This window comes from Pseudoliparis swirei, chromosome 11, assembly GCF_029220125.1.
Source record: "Pseudoliparis swirei isolate HS2019 ecotype Mariana Trench chromosome 11, NWPU_hadal_v1, whole genome shotgun sequence".
NCBI lineage: Eukaryota > Metazoa > Chordata > Actinopteri > Perciformes > Liparidae > Pseudoliparis > Pseudoliparis swirei.
In genome coordinates, this window is record NC_079398.1 from 21,218,044 (window position 1) to 21,239,859 (window position 21,816).

The window sequence follows — 21,816 nt, forward strand, 5'->3', positions numbered from 1 at the left end:
AAAGGAACCAAACTCACTGTTTTGGGTAAGTCGCGGATCGTCTGATGGAACACATGTGATAGATTTGTCATTCCGGTGATGCATAAAGAAACGTAATGTATCGTAGAGTTCAAGTTCAGCTCGGGGCCTTTTTGATGTTAAGCTTAAGCGCTGTGTCTATCACGGAGATTTCTATTACGACGCAGCCTATTTCGGCCAGGGAACGAAACTGACGGTTCTCGGTAAGTTAGACTTCAAACCTTCTCATAATTCACTGGTGTGTAAAAAGTAAAACAAGTAAAAGCCGGTTTGGTGTCTGGGGAAAAAAGGTTCTGTGTCACATTAAAGTTTAAAAAAATCAGAATGCAGTGCAATACATGTTGGATTTAAATTTGACGCAAAGTCAATTATATTTTTTATCTACAGCCGTTGATAAAGTCTACGGCAGAACATGGGAACAATGTAACAAGTAGTGCAATTGGAGTTATTCTGAAACAAACTTCATGTTCCCGACATTCTGCTCAGAGCCTTTTGTTCTCAAGCTTAAGTGCCGTGTCAGCAGAGAGTCTATTCAGTCTGTACGACGTCTACCTCGGCCAGGGAACTAAGCGGACTGTTCTCTGTGAGTCAGACATCCACATTCCTTCACATGAACCTGTGAGAAGCAAAACATATAAAAACCCAACGGTTGGGGCAGTGAGCGAGACGTGTGTATTAAATACAGCAACAACACAGCACCGTTCAGCAGCTGTTGGTTTTTAATGTCAAGGAAAGTTACATTTAAGAGGTGAAGGTTAGGAACATTTGACTCTTTTATACCCACTGAAGTAGATTAAGTTCTTGACGCAGTCAAAGAGGAACAAAGGAGGAATAGCGGCTCAGATAAAGAGGCCGCCGGAGGTTTTGTATCGGTGGAAATTTTCTGTGCTCCTACTGGGATGTTTTCTTTGGAGCTGGAACTAAACTCACAGTTCTCGGTAAGACAGTTAAAGTGATTCGATATATACTGTATATACACATCAACATTAATTATCAAAAGAATGATATCAAATTGACATGTTGAGCTCGGGCAGTTCTTCTCGTGCAGCCTCGTATCAGTGTGAACAATACAAGTCTGCTTCCTTTGGCTGTGGCACCAGACGGACAGTGTTGGGTAAGAAAATGATAACAAATCGTATGCATGAATCTATATTCCTGAGCTTCTACTAAATCTGCAGAATTATAATTTTTAAAAGCATCTGTTCCATAAACGAAATAAAATAAATCTCTCTGTTCTGCAGCAAAACAAAGCTGCACGAGGTCAGGGCACCGACTTCATGTTCATTCATCAGTGACTCAAAGTGTTGACCTGAAAGTATTCACCAAGCCGACAAGGTCTCATTCATATATCAAAGAAGTGGAATAAAATAACAAAAAGTGTGTCATATATCTGTGACATCTGGTGATTGTTGTACCGTATGTGTGCTGGTTGGTAAAAGAAAAGCCCACAAAAGGAAGTTGAAGAAAATAACAGATGCTATAGGTTTAATCTGCCCTTGAAGTCAGTTCTTGACATGCGAGTCAGCGGCAGTTATCCGACTTATTCTGGAGAAGGAACCAAACTGACAGTTCTTGGTAAGATAATAAATAATTGGTTATTTGTCTTGGACACCAGAACAAAAGACGCCTTGTTGTCAAAAGGTTCAGATGTCTCTTTCTGCAGGACTTTGACCCTGCAGCTTTAATTTCGTGATGTGTCCTTTTGTCCTGGCAGAACCTGGACATGACGTCAGCGGGCCGACAGTCAAAGTGCTTCGCCCTTCACCAAAGGAGTGTCAAAGCCACGGAGACCAGGAGAAGAAGAAGACCATCGTGTGTGTGGCCAGTGGGTTCTACCCAGACCACGTCGGCGTGCTCTGGAAGGTCGACGGGGTGGAGGTCACCACCGGGTGGCGACCGACAGCGCCGCTCTCCGGCACGGCAAGTCTTACAGGATCAGCAGCAGGCTGAGGGTCTCTGCCAACGACTGGTTCACAGACCACAAAGAGTTCACCTGCAGCGTCCGCTTCTTCAACGGGACTTTGCACGGAGCTCTACTCACACTCCATCCTGGGGGGGAAAGGTACGCTTCATTTGAGACACACAACCCACCCGAGCATGTTCTCTTTGCACCAACAATGATGCTTAAACTACTAAATTCTCGGCTGAAAACATACTTAAACTAGAACGGGCACTCGGTAGAGCGCATATCATATCACAAGATTGGGCATTGAATTATGAACATGTTGGCATTAGTTGCATGCCAATTGGATAAAAATTGACCGTGCTATGGTAAAAAGAAGATGTTGACCTTTTCATGACCTTGACCTTGACCTTTGACCCGATCGATCCCAAAGTCTAATCAAATGGTCCCCGGTAATAACCAATCATCCCACCAAATTTCATGTGATTCAAGAAGATGTTGACCTTTTCATGACCTTGACCTTGACCTTTGACCCGATCAATCCCAAAATCTAATCAAATGGTCCCCGGATAATAACCAATCATCCCACCAAATTTCATGCGATTCGGTTTACAACTTTTTTTGTTACCCGAATAACACGCATACAAATAAATAAATAAATACACGGCGATCAAAACATTACCTTCCGCATTTTCAATGCGAAGGTAACTAGAACGGGCACTCGGTAGAGCGCATACCTTCGCATATCACAAGATTGGGTATTGAATTATTAACATTTTGGCATTAGTTGCATGCCAATTGGATAAAAATTGACCGTGCTATGGTAAAAAGATTTTGACCTTTTCCTGACCTTTGACCCGATCGATCCCAAAATCTAATCAAATGGTCCCCGGATAATAACCAATCATCCCACCAAATTTCATGCGATTCGGTTTCATACTTTTTTAGTTATGAGAGTAACACGCATACAAATAAATAAATAAATACACGGCGATCAAAACATAACCTTCCGCATTTTCAATGCGACGGTAATTACATTCCGTGACTCAACAACAGTAGTATTTAGAATGTACAGACAAGAATGCATAATAAACGCTGTTCGTCTACACCAGTGGTCACCAACCTTTTTGAGCCCAAGATCCCTGACCTCCACCTTCATGACCGGCAAGATCTACCTATTGAGGCGTTGAGAGAAAACGACTGTCCAGACTGGACTTACAAATTTTTATTTGGCTTAATTGTCATTTTGGTCCAGCGTTCAAATTGATGTGACCAGGAACACAGAATTTAAGTGTAATATAACAAGTAAGATATTTGTTAACCGCACACAATATGAACAAGAAAAAACACATTTGCAATGAGCAGCTGGATGAACTACCAATATAAATGTTGTATTTATTTACATTTCGTTGCCTCTGTACCTGTATTCTAGCAATGACAATACATTGAATCCAATCCAATTACAACACAACACTGACAACATGATCCATCAGTGCAACTCATGTAAGTTCAGCTCTCATCACAATGCCATCAAATAGATGGCGCCGTACGTGATGGCTGCTGTGTTGCGAGCTCCCGGATTTTGTAGTAGTTTTTTGTTATTTATTCTTCCTATTGCGACTATTTTTGCACAAAACGTTAGCAGCCAGTTAACGTACGACAGATGCACACTTCTGGAGATTGGATCGGCAGTTGCTCGCCGCCTACCAGAGTTTTTCAACTCTTACTCGGACGTCCCGCCAGGAACAGTAGCGGAACTATCTCCGTCCATTTTAGGCGCGATCTCACGCAAGCGTCGCCGACGGAGGGGAAGCGAGCTGGCGTGCTGGTCAGGCTGAGACGTCGAGCCAATCGACCCCCACTACCCACCATTTTACTGGCAAATGTACAGTCTTTGGACAATAAGCTATGCGAGCTACAGGCTCGTATTCAATTCCACCGGAAACTAAGGACAACTGCATCATCTGCCTTACGGAGACATGGATGTCGGAGGAGGTTACCGACTCAGCCATCGAGCGGCAGGATTTTCCGTCCACGCGGACAGAACAAAGACTCTCTCTGGTAAAGATCGTGGAGGGGGTATGTCTCATGATAAACAGATCTTGGTGCAACCAAAGTCATGTACATACTCTCAAGTCGTTCTGTTCCCCGGACCTGGAGTACCTAATGCTCATGTGTCGACCATTCTGGCTACATGGGAGTTTACAGCAGTCACCGTAACTGCTGTGTACATTCCGCCTCAAGCTAACACGGACATAGCGCTGAAGGAACTCTCGGGCGATCAGCGAGCAGGAGTCGGCACACCCGAGGCTGCTTTCATTGTGGCGGGGACTTCAACAAAGCGAACCTGAAGAAAGTTCTCCAGTTCTACCAACACATAACAAGCAACACGCCGGGGAGCGGATTCGACCACTGCTACACTCCCTTCCGGGATGGATACAAAGCCCTCCTCCGCCCACCGTTCGGCAAATCGGACCACCGCTCCATCCAACTACTCCCGCCTACAGGCAAAGGCTGAAGCAGCAACCAATCGCTGTGAAGGAAGTGCAACGCTGGTCGGACCAATCGGAGTCTATGCTACAGGACTGTTTTGAGCGTGCTGACTGGGATGTGTTCAGGGTCGCGTCGGACAACAACGTCAGTGAGCACGTCCTCAGTCACCGGTTCATCAAGAAATGCATAGATGACGTTGTTCCTACCAAGTCGGTTCGGATTTATCCCAACCAGAAACCGTGGATAAATGGCGATGTTCGCGCTGCACTCCGCAGCGTAACACCGCCTTTGAATCGGGAATATGGCGGAATACAAAGAGCCCGCACGACCTCCGTAAGACCATCGGCTCTGCCAAGCGGGAGTTCAGGAACAAGGTGGAGGAAAGCTCAAGAGCCATGACGTGAGAGGTGTGGAAGGGCTACAGACAATCACGGACTTCAGAGGGAGAACCAGCGGTGAAGAGAACTCCTCTACCTCCCTCCCAGGCGAGCTAAATACATTCTTTGCTCGGTTCGGCGTGACGGCAGCCCGCGAAGGCAGCGCTGCCGAGGAGACCAGCCTGCTGATCATCTCAGAGGCTGGCGTGCAGAGCCTTCAAGCGGGTGGACATCCGAAGGCGGCAGGTCCGACCACATCCCGGGCGCGCCTCAGAGCATGTGCAGACCAGTTGGCAGGAGTCTTCGCAGACATCTTCAACCTCTCCCTGTCCCAGGCTGTTGTTCCTGAGAGCTTCAAGATGTCCACCATTGTGCCTGTCCCCAAACACCCCAAGGTAACCTGCCTGAATGACTGGAGACCCGTAGCCCTCACCTCGATTGTCAGTAAATGCTTGAGAGGTTGGTCAAGGTCTTCATTTGTTCCATGTTGCCTGCCACGCTGGACCCATGGCAATTTGCATATCGTCAAAACAGATCCACCGACGTCGCAATTGCCATGGCACTTCACACCGCCCTTTCCCACCTGGAGGGGAGGAACTGTTGTGTGCGAATGCTGGTTGTGGACTACAGCTCAGCGTTCAACACTATTGTTCCCGCCAAGCTCGACACCAAGCTCAGAGGTCTAGGCCTGCACTCTACCATGTGCAGCTGGATACTGGACTTTCTGTCGGGCCGCCGCCAGGTGGTGTGATGGGCAGTACCACCTCAGAGCCGCTGACCCTCAACACGGGAGCCCCTCAGGGATGCGTGTTGAGCCCTCTCCTCTACTCCCTGTACACCCACGACTGCACGGCCATGCACAGCTCCAACGTCATCATCAAGTTTGCTGACGACACAACAGTGTTGGGGCTGATCACCGACGACGAGACAGCCTACAGGGAGGAGGTTGGATCACTGGTACAGTGGTGCCAGGAGAACAGCCTCGTCCTCAACGTCAAGAAGACCAAGGAGCTGATCGTGGACTACAGGAAGCGGAGAGGAGAGCACACCCCTATCTCCATAGACGGAGTTGCAGTAGAGAGTGTCAGCAGCTTCAAGTTCCTCGTGCACATCTCCGAGGACCTCACATGGACCACGCACACCACTCACGTGGTGAAAAGGGCCCAACAACGCCTGTATTTCCTTAGGCGACTGAGGAAATTCAACATGGCCCCGCATCCTCAGAACATTCTACACCAGTACCATCGAGAGTGTTCTGACAGGTTGCATCACCGTCTGGTACGGGAACTGCACCGCCCTGGAGCATAGGGCACTACAGAGGGTGGTGCGGTCGGCACAGTACATCGTTGGAGGTGAGCTTCCCTCCATCCTGGACATATACACCAGGCGGTGCGTGGCCAGGGCCAAACGGATGATGAAAGACAATAACCACCCCGGCCACAAACTGTTCACCCTTCTACCGTCAGGCAGGCGATACCGCAGTATCAAGTGCCGCACAAACAGACTGAGGAACAGCTTCTTCAGTCAGGCCATCAGGCTGCTGAACAAGGACTGAGACCCTCATTAACACTATACACCAGAACATATTCTGTGAATATATATGGCCATGGTGTATATTTTATTACATTGTTTTATATATATATATATTGTATATATATATTGTATATATATACATATATATATTGTCTCAAAAAAGTGTATATTTTATTACATTGCTTTATATATATATATTGTCATGATGTATATTCTATTACATTGTTTTATATATATATATTGTTAATACTTTCTTCTTTTTTGTGTGTGGATATTGTATAGTTTATTCTCATTCTTATTCTTTTTTTTAGTCTGCTACTGCTGTCGGGTGTTTTGCACATAAGAATTTCACAAACCGATTATACTTATATAAAAGGGGATGTGACAATAAAAACTTGAAGCCATGTGACTCCAGTCAGTGCATGGCTGTGACTGAACTCTGTCTGTGAGCTTGTAGTTAGTTCATAATCACAGACAGACAGTCTGAGGCCGTCTGTCAGTAATCCAGCTCCTGGTCTTTGATTTGGTGATTTTCTCAACTCCACTGATGAGTTTTTCGGGGCAAATTTGGTATTCATGAACGTTTTCTCATCTGGGATTGGTTCTGAACTCAGACCGTTAGTGATTACATTCACATCAGCTCAACAGACATCCTCAGATTTAAATAATTATCATAATAATAAATATGAGAATCACCATTTGTGACTCCTGCATCTGTCCCTTTTCAAATAATAGAATGAATTCAATTGCAATCACTTTCAAGTAAACCAGATTGCTCTATCGGACAACAAAAAAAAGCTCAATGTTGAGATTTTGTTTTGAAGGACAACAGCAGAAAAGCCGAACTCACGGAGGTAAGACCTGGCAAGTCGCCAAGAATCTCGGCTATCGCGCATGCGTAACCTGTTAATGCCTTAACGTAAACATTTACACGAAAGTACAGGCATTTCAACATTTATTTATTGATGACTTAGTTTCATGTCGGTGTACTTTGAGCTTGTGCAATATGTGAAGTTATCAAGGTCTTTCTGCATTTCCCCCTGCGCCTCACCTGTAGTGGTACGTTCCCCTCTTTCAGGAGCACAGCTGACAACACGGCTGTGTAAGCGAACCCGTTTTCAGGCGTTCATGAATCAGGCGGAGATCTTTTCTGACGTCAATCTTCCAGTCAGAAAGAAAACATTTCAGAAGACACTTTAGAAAATGTTCGAAGACAAGGAACAATGTGTTTCTGAATTTATTTTCATTTTATTTTGGAGATCGACAGGAACGTCTCGAGATCGACCGACCGTCGCGATCGACGGGTTGGCGACCACTGGTCTACACTCTACAGGTCCAAGTGCTAGGGATCGATTGCTTCTGTCTTGCTCTCCTACTTGACCAATCGTGTTTAACAATGAGGTTCGGACCGCCCCATCCTTGCATACAAGGACACGTAAACGTCACACATAAATAAATGAAGAAATACGTGTGGACACATAAATAGAGATATAAATAAATGAAGAAATGTAGAAATATATTTATTTAATGATGTCCTGTTGAGTTATAACTTATAATTAATCATTCCTGTATTTATTTATTTATACATTTATTTAAGCATTTATTTATTTATTCTTGTATTTATTCTTGTATTTATTCATGCATTTATTTATTTATTTATACATAAGTCATTTTAAGTCCTCCATATTTAACATCTCAGCGTGAGCTTTGTAACCTGCTGATTGTTTGTTGTGAAAAGGTCTCGATGTGTTTGTGTCTAAATGTGTGCCAGAGTTCACGTGAAGGATGAAGGAGCCGGCATCGCACCCTGTTCTGCTGTCGATCTAGAGGCAGCTTTAATTCACAGCGTGATCGTTTGTCCTGGCAGAACCTGGACATGACGTCAGCGGGCCGACAGTCAAAGTGCTTCGCCCTTCACCAAAGGAGTGTCAAAGCCACGGAGACCAGGAGGAGAACAAGACCATCGTGTGTGTGGCCAGTGGGTTCTACCCAGACCACGTCGGCGTGCTCTGGAAGGTCGACGGGGTGGGGGACACCACCGGGTGGCGACCGACTGCGCCGCTCTCCGGCACGGCAAGTCTTACAGGATCAGCAGCAGGCTGAGGGTCTCTGCCAACGACTGGTTCACAGACCAAGAGTTCACCTGCAGCGTCCGCTTCTTCAACGGGACGCACACGGAGCTCTACTCACACTCCATCCTGGGGAAAGGTACGCTTCATTTGAGACACACAACCCACCTGAGCGTGTTCTCTTTGCACCGACAACAATCTGTCTCACGCTTTTATCTTTCTTCCATCAAGGAGCGCTGACCAGAGGTAAATATCGTTTTGCACCTGAATGCATCATCGCTGCTATTTAATGTCCTGGATGTTTCCTCTTTGAGTCGTGTCACTAAACTCTTTGCAGAGAAATATCTGAGGATCGCACAGACGGCCAAACTGTCCTACGGGGTTCTCATCGTCAAGAGCGGCGTCTACGGAGCCTTTGTGGCGTTTCTTGTGTGGAGGCTTCAGGTTTGTTCCACAGGGTCTCCATGTTGCTTTCCTGGCCCTTCACCTCTTCATCCAAACTGTGTTTACTCAATTATTTAGCATTTGACATTAATTAGGCTTCCTAGATTTTAATGTGTGACTGAAGGAGTCGTAGATAAAAAGAGTTTGTGATGTCATGACATCGTGTCCTTTTGCAGAGTTCAGCCGGGAAGCAGAGCGACTGAGAGCTGAGGCCTGGACAGAAGTTCATCGAGTAGATCGTTGTGTGTTGCACTCAAATGAACTAGAGGAGCAGTTGTGTCTCTGTTTTTAAAACTGCCATGCAAATACTTTGGCCTCACATTTTTTTTCTATAAAGGAGGAATGTCGTGGAACGCACGTTTGCTTATTTTCCGTCTAAATAAAAGTTTTTCAGAGGATCTCCGTCTGTCGTGTTCTGTCATTTCTGTACCGTCTTGTGTCCTGAGAAAGGAACAACTTGTCACCTCTCAGTGTTTCCAATGAGCCAAACTGAGAGGTGACTAAAGTTTCTCCAGTGACATTTGACTTGGTGAAATTGCATCAACTGATCTGAGTTCAGCGTTCTAAAAGATGCAATAAGTCGTGTGTGGTGAGAGAAGCTTGAGACGCTTTCCTCTCCCGAGGACAGAAGTTGTTCCTTTGAGCTCAAACGCTCAGCGGGAAAGTAAACGTGCGAGTCGACCGCACGCCGACAGGAAGTCGACGAGCTCGTCTGAGAACAGAAGAAGGTCAAAGCCGTCGTTGGTGAGCGAACCGGAGCGACAGAGGAGAGGAAGTGGTCGCCGAGCAGCCTGCACATCGCTAACCTACACTTTACCTCAGCCTCTGCATCTCTGCACACACACACACACACACACACACACCCTGATTCTGATCGTCTGGCACAGCTGCTGTTATCAGAAGTAGATTAGAGCAAAACCAGAACTTTAAATACACGTCTCTGTCATTATTTAAGGAAGTTTAAATACGAGGCAGGAAGTTCTTTCTTCATTGTGGATATAAACTTGTGTCAGTGGACAGATTCTTTATACATTGATATAAAAGCTAAATATGAAAGAGTGACAGAATCAACAACAACAACCATGTATCAGTGAAACATCAGAATATTGAGGTTCAACCCATTCAGCAGATTATGGAGAAATGTTGAAAGATAAATCTTTCAGGTGAATAACTTCATTTGGCTGGTGTTAGTTGTGTTACATTTAACAGACTTCAGAATTTGTACTCAAATGTTTTTAGTCCATGTTTCACAATCATTAATAATGTAAGTATTCTTTATCTCCAGGAGGAACTGAACCTCTCACACTCAGTTTCATATTCAGATGTGCAGAAATACAGGTACATATGAAGCGTTGCAGATACAGTGAATGCGTTATCTCTTTATCCAACATGTGAAGCAACAAACACATTTTTTTTCTTTTTTTTTTTTTTTTTTTCTCTCTCCTTAAGGATGAATTTTCATCTCTCAATCACACGTTACTAACTCTGCTTTCTCCCCGGAAGTCCTTTTGACTTTACGTCTCATGGGGTCATCGGACCCTATGAGACGGCATAGATCCTATCTGCCTGATGGATCGTCTGGGTCTGAATTCCTGACTACGCCACTGTCCTGTTGAGACTCCCTCCTCCTCCCCACCGCCATCTGCCTGATGGATCGTGGAGGTCTCCATCGTGGAATATGCCTACTATGAACTATTCATACACTCTGTCATATTCATTGAATGTATTTTAACTCTAAATCTGTCCTTCTGTACACATTACATCTATTGCATCTGTCCATCCTAGGAGAGGGATCCTCCTCTGTTGCTCTCCTGCAGGTTTCTTCCCTTTTTTTCCCCCCTGAAGGGTTATTTGGGAGTTTTTCCTGGTCCGATGTGAGGTTTTGGGGCAGGGATGTCTATGTGTACAGATTGTAAAGCACTCCGAGACAAATTTGTAATTTGTGAAATTGGGCTATACAAATAAACTGAATTGAATTGAAAGCCTGATGAAGCAGATCATTTAAAAGGGCATCAGGAAGTCTACAGCCTCTACTGCCCCCTACTGGTGACTCTGAAATGACATCAGAAGAACTCCAGTGGAAGATCATCATAAATAATGAACACACACTCCCCCCTGTGTTTTATGATGGGTGTGTTGAGGTGACAGAACATGGATATAATCATCAATAAACGAGGCCTCCTCAGATGGTCCATCTTGTTGCCGTGGACAACAGGTAAAATACAATAAAATCAACTGGCGGACTGATGAAAGAATACACACGAATACGTTGTGTAGTTATTGTAACGTTAAATGATGTTGATGTGAATGCAACATCAAACTGTTGTGATGGTATTGTTTGTCGTCTACTCCCAGGGACACAATGTGGAGGGCTGAACACCAGACATGTGACACTCCCAGACCTCTGATCACACCGACACCACATGAGGCCTGCTGCATTCTCTGAGTGAACATGGACGTCATCCAACATGGCCTCCTGAGAGAAAAGGGAACGACACAATGGCCTTTAACCGTTGCTGTTGAACATCGTGTCGGATGCTCTCTGGCTTCCGGTACCTTCATGCGTTTCAAGTTCTAGGAGCCTGTGATGATGTCGCCCAGACCGCCCTGCTGTGGGGGCTCGAGGGTCAGTCCGCCACGATGGACTGCAGTCACACTAAGGGGGCTACTTTTGATCAGATGACCTGGTACAGACAGCTGCCAGGGGAGGGAATGAGGCAGGTCGTTCACAAGACTCAGAGTCCGCCACACTTATATGGAAGTGGCTTCAGCGGGGAAGAGTTTCCTGTGAAAAGGAGCGACGCTCAGTCCGGATCTCTGAGGGTGGAGAAGCTGCTGCCGGAGGACAGCGGGGTGTACTTTTCAGTTTTCAATTTAATTCAGTTTATTTGTAGAGCCCATTTTCACAAATTAGAAATGTGTCTCAGAGTGCTTTACAATCTGTACATATAGACATCCCTGACCTTTGACCTTTGACCTCACATCGGATCAGGAAAAACTCCCAAACAACCCTTCACTGGGAAATAAAAGGTAAGAACCCTTCAGGAGAGAACAGAGGAGGATCCCTCTCCAGGATGGACAGAACAATAGATGTCATGTGACCAGAAGGAATCATTACACACAAATTAAAACACAGGAACAACACAATGAATATGACAGAGTGTATGAATAGTTCATAGTAGGCATATTCCATGATGGAGACCTCCACGATCCATCAGGCAGATGGAGGTAGAGAGGAGGAGTGGGCGGAGTCTCAACAGTGGGCGGAGTCTCAGCAGGGCCATGGCGTAGTTGGTAGTCGTTGGTACTTTTGGGCTGTGAGTGAACACAGCGATGCAGGCGACTCCGACAGCTGCGCCAAGACCCGACCGCCACGATACAAATGCATGTTTAGTTATCGGTAGGGGGAGCTGAAGACCTGCCGACTGCGCTTTAGAGTTTTGGTTCCTATTCAGTCATTTGTGAGAAGTGGCTTTTACACTGCAGTGGAGCTATTTAGCAGAAATGTTCTCAAATGTTAAATGACAAGCAATGAATACTGAAATTGTCTGGCCACAGCAGGTTCCACACACACACACACACACACACACACACACACACACACACACACACACATATTCAATTCAATTCAGTTTATTTGTATAGCCCATTTTCACAAATTACAAATGTGTCTCGGAGTGCTTTACAATCTGTACACATAGACATCCCTGACCTTTGACCTTTGACCTCACATCGGATCAGGAACAACTCCCAAATAACCCTTCAGGGGGAAAAAGTGAAGAACCCTTCAGGAGAGAACAGAGGAGGATCCCTCTCCAAGATGGACAGAACAATAGATGTCATGTGACCAGAAGGACAGATTTAGAGTTAAAACACATTAATATATATATATTTATATACAGTGGGTACGGAAAGTATTCAGATGTGTTTTATAAAAAAACTTGTATAGTAACACATGTATTATTTCTTTATACTATAAAAGTATTTGCAATAATACAATATATATATATATATATTTTTTGTTCATATATATATTATCTACTATAAAAGTATTTGCGTTTTTATCTTTACGTTAAAAAGTAGTGTTGTCTTCAGCCTCCTTTGGTCCTTATTCGGTGGTATCTCCCCATGCAGCCCCGGAGAGGCCTCTAAACCCTCGGCTAGCCCTCGACCTGCAATGTCCACCGCATGCGCTGCAGGGGCCACTCTGCCTTCAGGGCCGGTGTCGCCGCTGCAGGGCGACACCGGCCTGTGAAAAAGGAAAAAACAACAAAACAAAGCCTTTAACTGGGGCATCGTAAAGTATTTTCACACCAGCAGGGGGCAGCAAACCTCAACATGAACATTAAGGATGTCGTCCACTCCCATTGCGATGCAAGAACGCTAGCCCCTCCCCTCTGAGAGCCATGACGTCGACCTCTCTGACCCCGATAGTCTTCATCGATCCGTAACAGTGACGTCTCGTCCTCAGCTGTGGAGAAACTCTTAAACTTCATTAACATGATTGTTGTTGTCTTGATATGCTATTGTCTTCATCTGCCGGGAAATAACGGTGAGAAGCAATACAACACCTTTGGAAAGAGGAAGTCAATTCAGGATTTACAATCTCCTCGCCTTTGTTGATTCTATCAACACGATGTTGGCCACACGCGTTGTGACGTCGTCTATGAAATAAAGATCGTTTTAGAAACCAATATGGTTGTAAACTTTTCTCATTTACTACAAGAATGATGACATTTACAAGCCAAGTGAATGGTCTCAGGTTTAAATAACAATAAAGAAGCATAACCGTCATGAACTATAAAGTCTACCATGGTCACGTTTATGTTTTTGTAAAGAAACACCGTTTTAAAAATGTCTTAAAATGTGTTTATATCTAGAGTCGAGAGTGGATGTAGATGTTATAACTGAGAGGGGTTGAGGTTGTACACATAGAGTGCAACTACAAAACAAAGAGGTCTATGAAAAATCTGGGTATGAAATGAATGTGTTGATTTTATTTATTTTTTATTTTATTTTTCACATTAATGTCTTTTACCTTTCTTTAGTTATTTCGTTTTGTATTTAATGCTTATCATTTGGTTGTATTTAGTTTGATTGTTTGGTCCTTCCCTCCCTCCTCATTGGGTCCTAATTGGAGGGTAGATGTATAAACATGTGAGAGGGGATGGGTGGGAATGTTGGGCGGGTGTGTATGTGGATATGGATGTGTGCTGATTTTATTATGTTGTAGATATATATATATATATATATATATATATATATTTTTTTCCTCAATGTCAAGGACTAATCTGTTTGTGGAAAATGCAAAATAAAAAGTTATAACAAATTAATAGAACTATTAAGTCCACCATGGTCACATTTATGTTTTTGTAAAGAAATACCGTTTTAAAAATGTCTTTAAATGTGCTCATCACAAATAGATCACGTCATTAACTCTGGCCTGTTTTGTGTGTCGGTGTCAGTGATCTACAGGTAATCTACCTGCAGTGATGACCTGCAGGGGGCCCTCCAGCACCACGTGTACCACACCTTGTGTAGATGTGTACACAGCAGCTCTTGAGGTCCCGTCACACGATGCAGCGACAGGCAGCTCTCGTCACTCTCTCTCTCATCTGTTGGCTGTTGGCGTCCGACAGCATGGATATCATCTCTTCCAACAACAGTCTTGTTGCTGTGACTACAGTACAAGAACAACAGAACTGTTCAACTGTTCAGAATTACAATTTTGTTGTTTAAAACGTTCATTTTTTCAAGTTTGCCTCATTGGGATTTAGAAGAATTTTAGAAGTAGTGTCAAAGAATATCATAGGAGGAATCCAAAGATGGAGTTGATCACCTTTATTGCCACTTTTGCACACAGGTTGGGGAGACTTGTCACCCAGACTGACATAGTGTGTAAGGGAAGATCGACGTTAGGATGATGATGCAGCAGCAGCAGCAGCAGCTCACCAAGATGTACAGATGTACTGGTTCAGACAGCTGCCAGGAACGTGATCAAACTGATCGTGTTCACAAGTGCTTCGCACAAAGGTTTAAGTGATGAGACTTCACCCAGACTGACATAGTAGTGTGGGAAACACGAGGGAGATGCGACAAATGAGCTGCGGCAGCAGGACTCCAGCGGCAAACAACGACCAGATGTACTGTCAGAGAGCAGCCAACAGGCAGAAACAAGAAAACTGATCGTGTTCACAAGTGCAGGAAACAAAGTCCATGATTTTGGAGATTTCAGCACAGAGAAATTTTCAGCCACCGAGCCTGTTGGTCAGAGCGGTACGTTCACCGTGAAGAACCTGCAGCCAGAAGACAACGGCTTGTACTTCTGTGCTGCGCGTCTCAACACAGTGATACAGAGTCACTCAGTAGCTGAACAGAAACCACAGCGCTCTGTAAACACGATGCTCACAATGATCTCGAGCCCTGCGGGGACCTGGAGGAGCACTTTGAGACGCCACGTGGATCTTTCATAAAGCAGCCATCGAGATCAGAGAAAACGTAGAGGCACTCCCACCTGCAACTCTTCATATCTGGTCCGTGTACGTAATGTTATTTTGTTTTTTCGTTTCATTCCAAATGCGGAATACGGAAATCACGTGGTTTTTTCGTTTTCCGTTTGAAAACCAAAAACGGAAAAACGGAATACCACCTCCGTATTTCGTTCCTGCTGTCTGAAACCAAAAACGACAGAACGGAAGTGCTTAAAATGAAAGTCAAAATAAAAGCCAGTGATACATATTCGTATTAACCTTAGAAGAATATTAATTAATCAATATAAAGAATAAAGAATTAAACGGGGATATTTTAACGATGCAAACACATAGCAGGGTAACGTTAGAAGAATATTAATTAGTCAATATAAAGAATAAATAATTAAACCTGGATATGTTAGCGACAGTGGTGACGACGGGAAGTTTAATATTCATGTACACAGCAAGAATGTTAAGTGGTGAATGTTACTCAGTAAACGAGTGTCTCCTCAGTTCACTGGGTGTAAAGAAGTGTGACCAGCAGAGACGTCCCTCCCTCTCTTCAAACCAACAGAGACCAGGTCCTCTCCTCCTTCCCGCCGCTCTTGCTTCTTTTCTCAGCCGGACCAGAAACAGCAGCAGTCGGGTTGGAGGCCCGACCTGAACAGCTGCTCCCTCACAGAGAGATGGAGGCTGAGATATGGAGAGGCTGGGTGGAGGAGAGAGGAGAAGAGACTTCATGTTTTGGTGTGATGCTTTCTCACCGTGGGGACTGGGAGGCCCACGGTGATACAATCCCATAGAGCCGCTGCACAAAAACCTCCTCCCATTGACACCCAGTGTGGAGACCACCACATGCTACCTGGGACACTTGGAAGAGCAGAAGCATCAATATTCTGAAGGTGTGTACGCTGTCGGGCCGAACTGGAACCAGAGAGGCAACATTCATGGGTGAATTGGCTACAAATTAGTTGAAAATAAATTATGAATCATAGGTTGAGCACTGGGATGCTTCTTTCATTCATCCTGACAGCAGCAACACATTTGGACGTTATGAAGCTCGTCCTGCATGTTGAAACCTTCTTCCTCCTCTGGATTATCACTCTGTGTTTCAACACGACGGTTATGGGACGTTTTGAGACCTTCAGCGTGACGCTGGATCACAGCTGACTCTGGAAAGGGAACCAAACTCACTGTTTTGGGTAAGTAGCATCTCTCCCTGCTGCAGTTCACTGGCACAACAGTTGAACTGTTGCTATGGAAGTCAAGCAAAAACAACTGTTGATGGTAAAAGCTGAGATATTGAGCCGAAGTGAAAACACTGATCTACACTGAGCCTGCTGACTTCGGCCAAGGAACCAAACTGACTGCTTTAGGTCAATATCTCAGTTTATTATTGAGGTTCGTTCAATGCATTATTGCATTATTGGTAAAAACCTTCCAAACACAGTCAGGTTAGTAAACAGAGAACGACTCAGGAGTTTCATGCTCAGTATCTCTGCACTGTGACATGCAGACGAAGCTCACTTTGGAAAAGGAACCAAACTCACTGTTTTGGGTAAGTCCCGGATCGTCTGATGGAACACATGTGATAGATTTGTCATTCCGGTGATGCATAAACAAACGTAATGTATCGTAGAGTTCAAGTTCAGCTCGGGGCCTTTTTGATGTTAAGCTTAAGCGCTGTGTCTATTACGACGCAGTCTATTACGACGCAGCCTATTTCGGCCAGGGAACGAAACTGACGGTTCTAGGTAAGTTAGACTTCAAAGCTTCTCATAATTCACTGGTGTGTAAAAAGTAAAACAAGTAAAAGCCGGTTTGGTGTTTGGGGAAAAAAAGTTTTGTGTCACATTAAAGTTAAAAATCAGAATGCAGTGCAATACATTACATTACATGTCATTTTAGCTGACGCTTTTATCCAAAGCGACTTACAATCCTGTTACATTCATACACTGTAGACGCAGCTACAGGGAGCAACTCAGGGTTAAGTGTCTTGCTCAAGGACACATCGACTAGAGCGGGGATTGAACCTCCAACCCCCGGATTGAAAGACGGACCTGCTAACCACTGACCCATACATGTTGGATTTAAATTTGAAGAAGAAAAAAACAACATTTAATACAATAAAGACCATTTGAAAGCAGCTAAAGACGCAAAGTCAAATATACAGGACTGTCTCAGAAAATTAGAATATTGTGATGAAGTTCTTTATTTTCTGCAATGCAATTAAAAAAACAAAAATGTCATGCATTCTGGATTCATTACAAATCAACTGAAATATTGCAAGCCTTTTATTCTTTTAATATTGCTGATTATGGCTTACAGCTTAAGAAAACTCAAATATCCTATCTCTAAATATTAGAATATCATGAAAAAGTATACTAGTAGGGTATTAAACAAATCACTTGAATTGTCTAATTAACTCGAAACACCTGCAAGGGTTTCCTGAGCCTTGACAAACACTCAGCTGTTATAAATCTTTTTTTTACTTGGTCTGAGGAAATATTAAAATTTTATGAGATAGGATTTTAGAGTTTTCTTAGCTGTAAGCCATAATCAGCAATATTAAAGAATAAAAGTGCAATATTTCAGTTGATTTGTAATGAATCCAGAATGCATGTACATTTTTTTTAATTGCATTACAGAAAATAAAGAACTTCATCACAATATTCTAATTTTCTGAGACAGTCCTGTATGTTGTATCTACAGCCGTTGAGTTGGGGCAGTGAGAGAGACGTGTGTATTAAATACAGCAACAGCACAGCACCGTTCAGCAGCTGTTGGTTTTTAATGTCAAGGAAAGTTACATTTAAGAGGTGAAGGTTAGGAACATTTGACTCTTTTATACCCACTGAAGTAGATTAAGTTCTTGAAGCAGTCAAAGAGGAACAAAGGAGGAATAGCGGCTCAGATAAAGAGGCCGCCGGAGGTTTTGTATCAGTGGAAAGTCTCTGTGCTCCTACTGGGAGGTTCCCTTTGGAGCTGGAACCAAACTCACAGTTTTAGGTAAGAACACCTGCAGCGTCTCAGAGAAGAAGATTCTCTGTTGCTCATTTATATGCAATACTAAGAATATATTGTGAAGACATTTTATTTGATGGCTGTGAGCAAAAGTGTGAAAGAAGTGAATGCAGACGTCAGTTTGTGGCGGTACAGAACAGCGTCGTCCATGTTCTCCAGGAGAAGTACAGCAGCAATAAAACATTTGGCTCTGCGCCAGATTATTCCTCTAAAGACACTTCTTCTTATCAGCGCTGTGAGACGTGAGCTCACAGGCGGAGGCTTTCTTCAGAGCTGGAATAAACTCACCGTTCTCGGTAAGACAGTTAAAGTGATTCGATATATATATATATATATATACACCAACATTAATTATCAAAAGAATGATATCAAATTGACATTTTGAGCTCGGGCAGTTCTTCTCGTGCAGCCTCGTATCAGTGTGAACAATACAAGTCTGCTTCCTTTGGCCGTGGCACCAGACGGACAGTGTTGGGTAAGAAAATGATAAAAAAATCGTATGCATGAATCTATATTCCTGAGCTTCTGCTAAATCTGCAGAATTATAATTTTAAAAAGCATATGTTCCATAAACGTAATAAAATAAATCTCTCTATCTAGCAAAACAAAGCTGCACGAGGTCAGGGCACCGACTTCATGTTCATTCATCAGTGACTCAAAGTGTTGAACTGAAAGTATTCACCAAGCCGACAAGGTCTCATTCATATATCAAAGAAGTGGAATAAAATAACAAAAAGTGTGTCATATATCTGTGACATATGGTGATTGTTGAACCGTATGTGTGCTGGTTGGTAAAAGAAAAGCCCACAAAAGGAAGTTGAAGAAAATAACAGATGCTTTAGGTTTAATCTGCCCTTGAAGTCAGTTCTTGACATGCGAGTCAGCGGCAGTTATCCGACTTATTCTGGAGAAGGAACCAAACTGACAGTTCTTGGTAAGATAATAAATAATTGGTTCTTTGTCTTGGACACCAGAACAAAAGACGCCTTGTTGTCAAAAGGTTCAGATGTCTCTTTCTGCAGGACTTTGACCCTGCAGCTTTGATTTCGTGATGTGTCCTTTTGTCCTGGCAGAACCTGGACATGACGTCAGCGGGCCGACAGTCAAAGTGCTTCGCCCTTCACCAAAGGAGTGTCAAAGCCACGGAGACCAGAAGAAGAAGAAGACCATCGTGTGTGTGGCCAGTGGGTTCTACCCAGACCACGTCGGCGTGCTCTGGAAGGTCGACGGGGTGGAGGTCACCACCGGGGTGGCGACCGACAGCGCCGCTCTCCGGCACGGCAAGTCTTACAGGATCAGCAGCAGGCTGAGGGTCTCTGCCAACGACTGGTTCACAGACCAAGAGTTCACCTGCAGCGTCCGCTTCTTCAACGGGACGCAGACTCTACTCACACTCCATCCTGGGGAAAGGTGCGCTTCATTTGAGACACACAACCCACCTGGCGTGTTCTCTTTGCACCGACAACAATCTGTCTCACGCTTTTATCCTTCTTCCATCAAGGAGCGCTGACCAGAGGTAAGTATCGTTTTGCACCTGAATGCATCATCGCTGCTATTTAATGTCCTGGATGTTTCCTCTTTGAGTCGTGTCACTAAACTCTCTGCAGAGAAATATCTGAGGATCGCATGAGCCAAACTGTCCTACGGGGTTCTCATCGTCAAGAGCGGCGTCTACGGAGCCTTTGTGGCGTTTCTGGTGTGGAGGCTTCAGGTTTGTTCCACAGGGTCTCCATGTTGCTTTCCTGGCCCTTCACCTCTTCATCCAAACTGTGTTTACTCAATTATTTAGAATTTGAAATTAATTAGGCTTCCTATATTTTAATGTGTGACCGAAGGAGTAGTAGATAAAAAGAGTTTGTGATGTCATGACATCGTGTCCTTTTGCAGAGTTCAGCCGGGAAGCAGAGCGACTGAGAGCTGAGGCCTGGACAGAAGTTCATCGAGTAGATCGTTGTGTGTTGCACTCAAATAAACTAGAGGAGCAGTTGTGTCTCTGTTTTTAAAACTGCCATGCAAATACTTTGGCCTCACATTTCTTTTCTATAAAGGAGGAACGTCGTGGAACGCATGTTTGCTTATTTTCCGTCTAAATAAAAGTGTTTCAGAGGATCTCCGTCTGTCGTGTTCTGTCATTTCTGTACCGTCTTGTGTCCTGAGAAAGGAACAACTTGTCACCTCTCAGTGTTTCCAATGAGCCAAACTGAGAGGTGACTAAAGTTTCTCCAGTGACATTTGACTTGGTGAAATTGCATCAACTGATCTGTGTTCAGCGTTCTAAAAGATGCAATAAGTCGTGTGTGGTGAGAGAAGCTTGAGACGCTCTCTCCCCGAGGACAGAAGTTGTTCCTTTGAGCTCAAACGCGCTCAGCGGGAAAGTAAACGTGCGAGTCGACCGCACGCCGACAGGAAGTCGACGAGCTCGTCTGAGAACAGAAGAAGGTCAAAGCCGTCGTTGGTGAGCGAACCGGAGCGACAGAGGAGAGGAAGTGGTCGCCGAGCAGCCTGCACATCGCTAACCTACTGTTGTGCACCGACAGATATGCTAGAGAGGTTCAGGTCATTTATGTTCGCTTTCTCTCATTCCAGGCTTCCTGATTGTTTTCACCTGTCATCACACCTGTCTCCTATGCTCATCAGTGTCAGCCCCGCCCCTGATTGGTCCCACCTGTGTCTTGTTACCATGTGCTTAAATTCCCCTGTCTCCCAGTGTTCCTTGTCAGTTCGTCTGGCCTTTTGCCATGATCAGGTCGGGTTATGTTGTGCTCTTGAAAAGTTTTTGATCCCTCACTACGTGAGCGCTTTCATTTGGTTCACTGCAGAACCGAAAAATAAAGTACTTACAAATACTTTATCTCTGTCTCCGGTCGTGCAATTGGGTCCTACTTCCTAAGTGTCTGAGCTCGTAACAGAAAGACTGACCACATTATGGACCCAGCCCCAAACGCTCACGCCGCTCTGTCGGTACAGGGCGTGACGATTTTTCATCACGAGGAAAAACTGGACAAAGTCAGCCGGGAAATACAAGAGCTGAGAGGGCCAGGCGGGGTTCAGGAAGAATTATCTACACAGATGCAACAACTGGTTGCCCAAATGAATAATTTTTCACTCATCAACAGACTGCTCCTCCGGTGACGTCATCCACAGCTGAGAATTTGCCTGTCAATACTCCAGCTGACGACCCAGAATCAGGCTGTTTCCTCCCGTTCTGGCTGGCTCTTCCGGAGAGATTTTCGGAGACTCTTGAATTGCAGAGCCTTTCTGGTACAGTGTGATCTGCATTTTCAACACAACCCAGCAGCTTTTTATCTGAGCATGGTAAAGTGGCGTTTATTGTGTCTCATTTAACGGGAAGAGCTGCAGCCTGGGCTACTGCAGAATGGTCTAGAGACACCGAACTATGTTACTCATTGGCCGATTTCATAGAGACTATGAGGCGCATTTTTGACCACTCATCGCCTGCTACGGAGGCCAGCAGAAGACTGTTT

At 44.5% G+C, this 21,816-nt stretch overlaps 1 protein-coding gene and 1 gene segment (V, D, J or C); both read left to right on the forward strand.

Moving 5' to 3' along the window:
• The window catches only part of LOC130201700 (immunoglobulin heavy constant epsilon-like), a 44,376-nt gene extending 35,141 nt beyond the window's left edge, over positions 1 to 9,235 (forward strand). The window contains 5 exon segments of the C gene segment in view: positions 1,733 to 1,906; positions 8,365 to 8,532; positions 8,625 to 8,639; positions 8,731 to 8,837; positions 9,014 to 9,235. Coding sequence covers positions 1,733 to 1,906; positions 8,365 to 8,532; positions 8,625 to 8,639; positions 8,731 to 8,837; positions 9,014 to 9,040 — 491 coding nt within the window.
• Positions 9,236 to 11,372: 2,137 nt separating this feature from the next.
• LOC130201701 (immunoglobulin lambda-1 light chain-like) lies at positions 11,373 to 20,440 on the forward strand. The gene is given in 5 exon segments (XM_056426794.1): positions 11,373 to 11,727; positions 17,026 to 17,061; positions 19,405 to 19,741; positions 19,841 to 20,042; positions 20,219 to 20,440. Coding segments are annotated over 5 exon segments (957 nt in total). The 3' UTR covers positions 20,246 to 20,440.
• Positions 20,441 to 21,816: the final 1,376 nt, after the last annotated feature.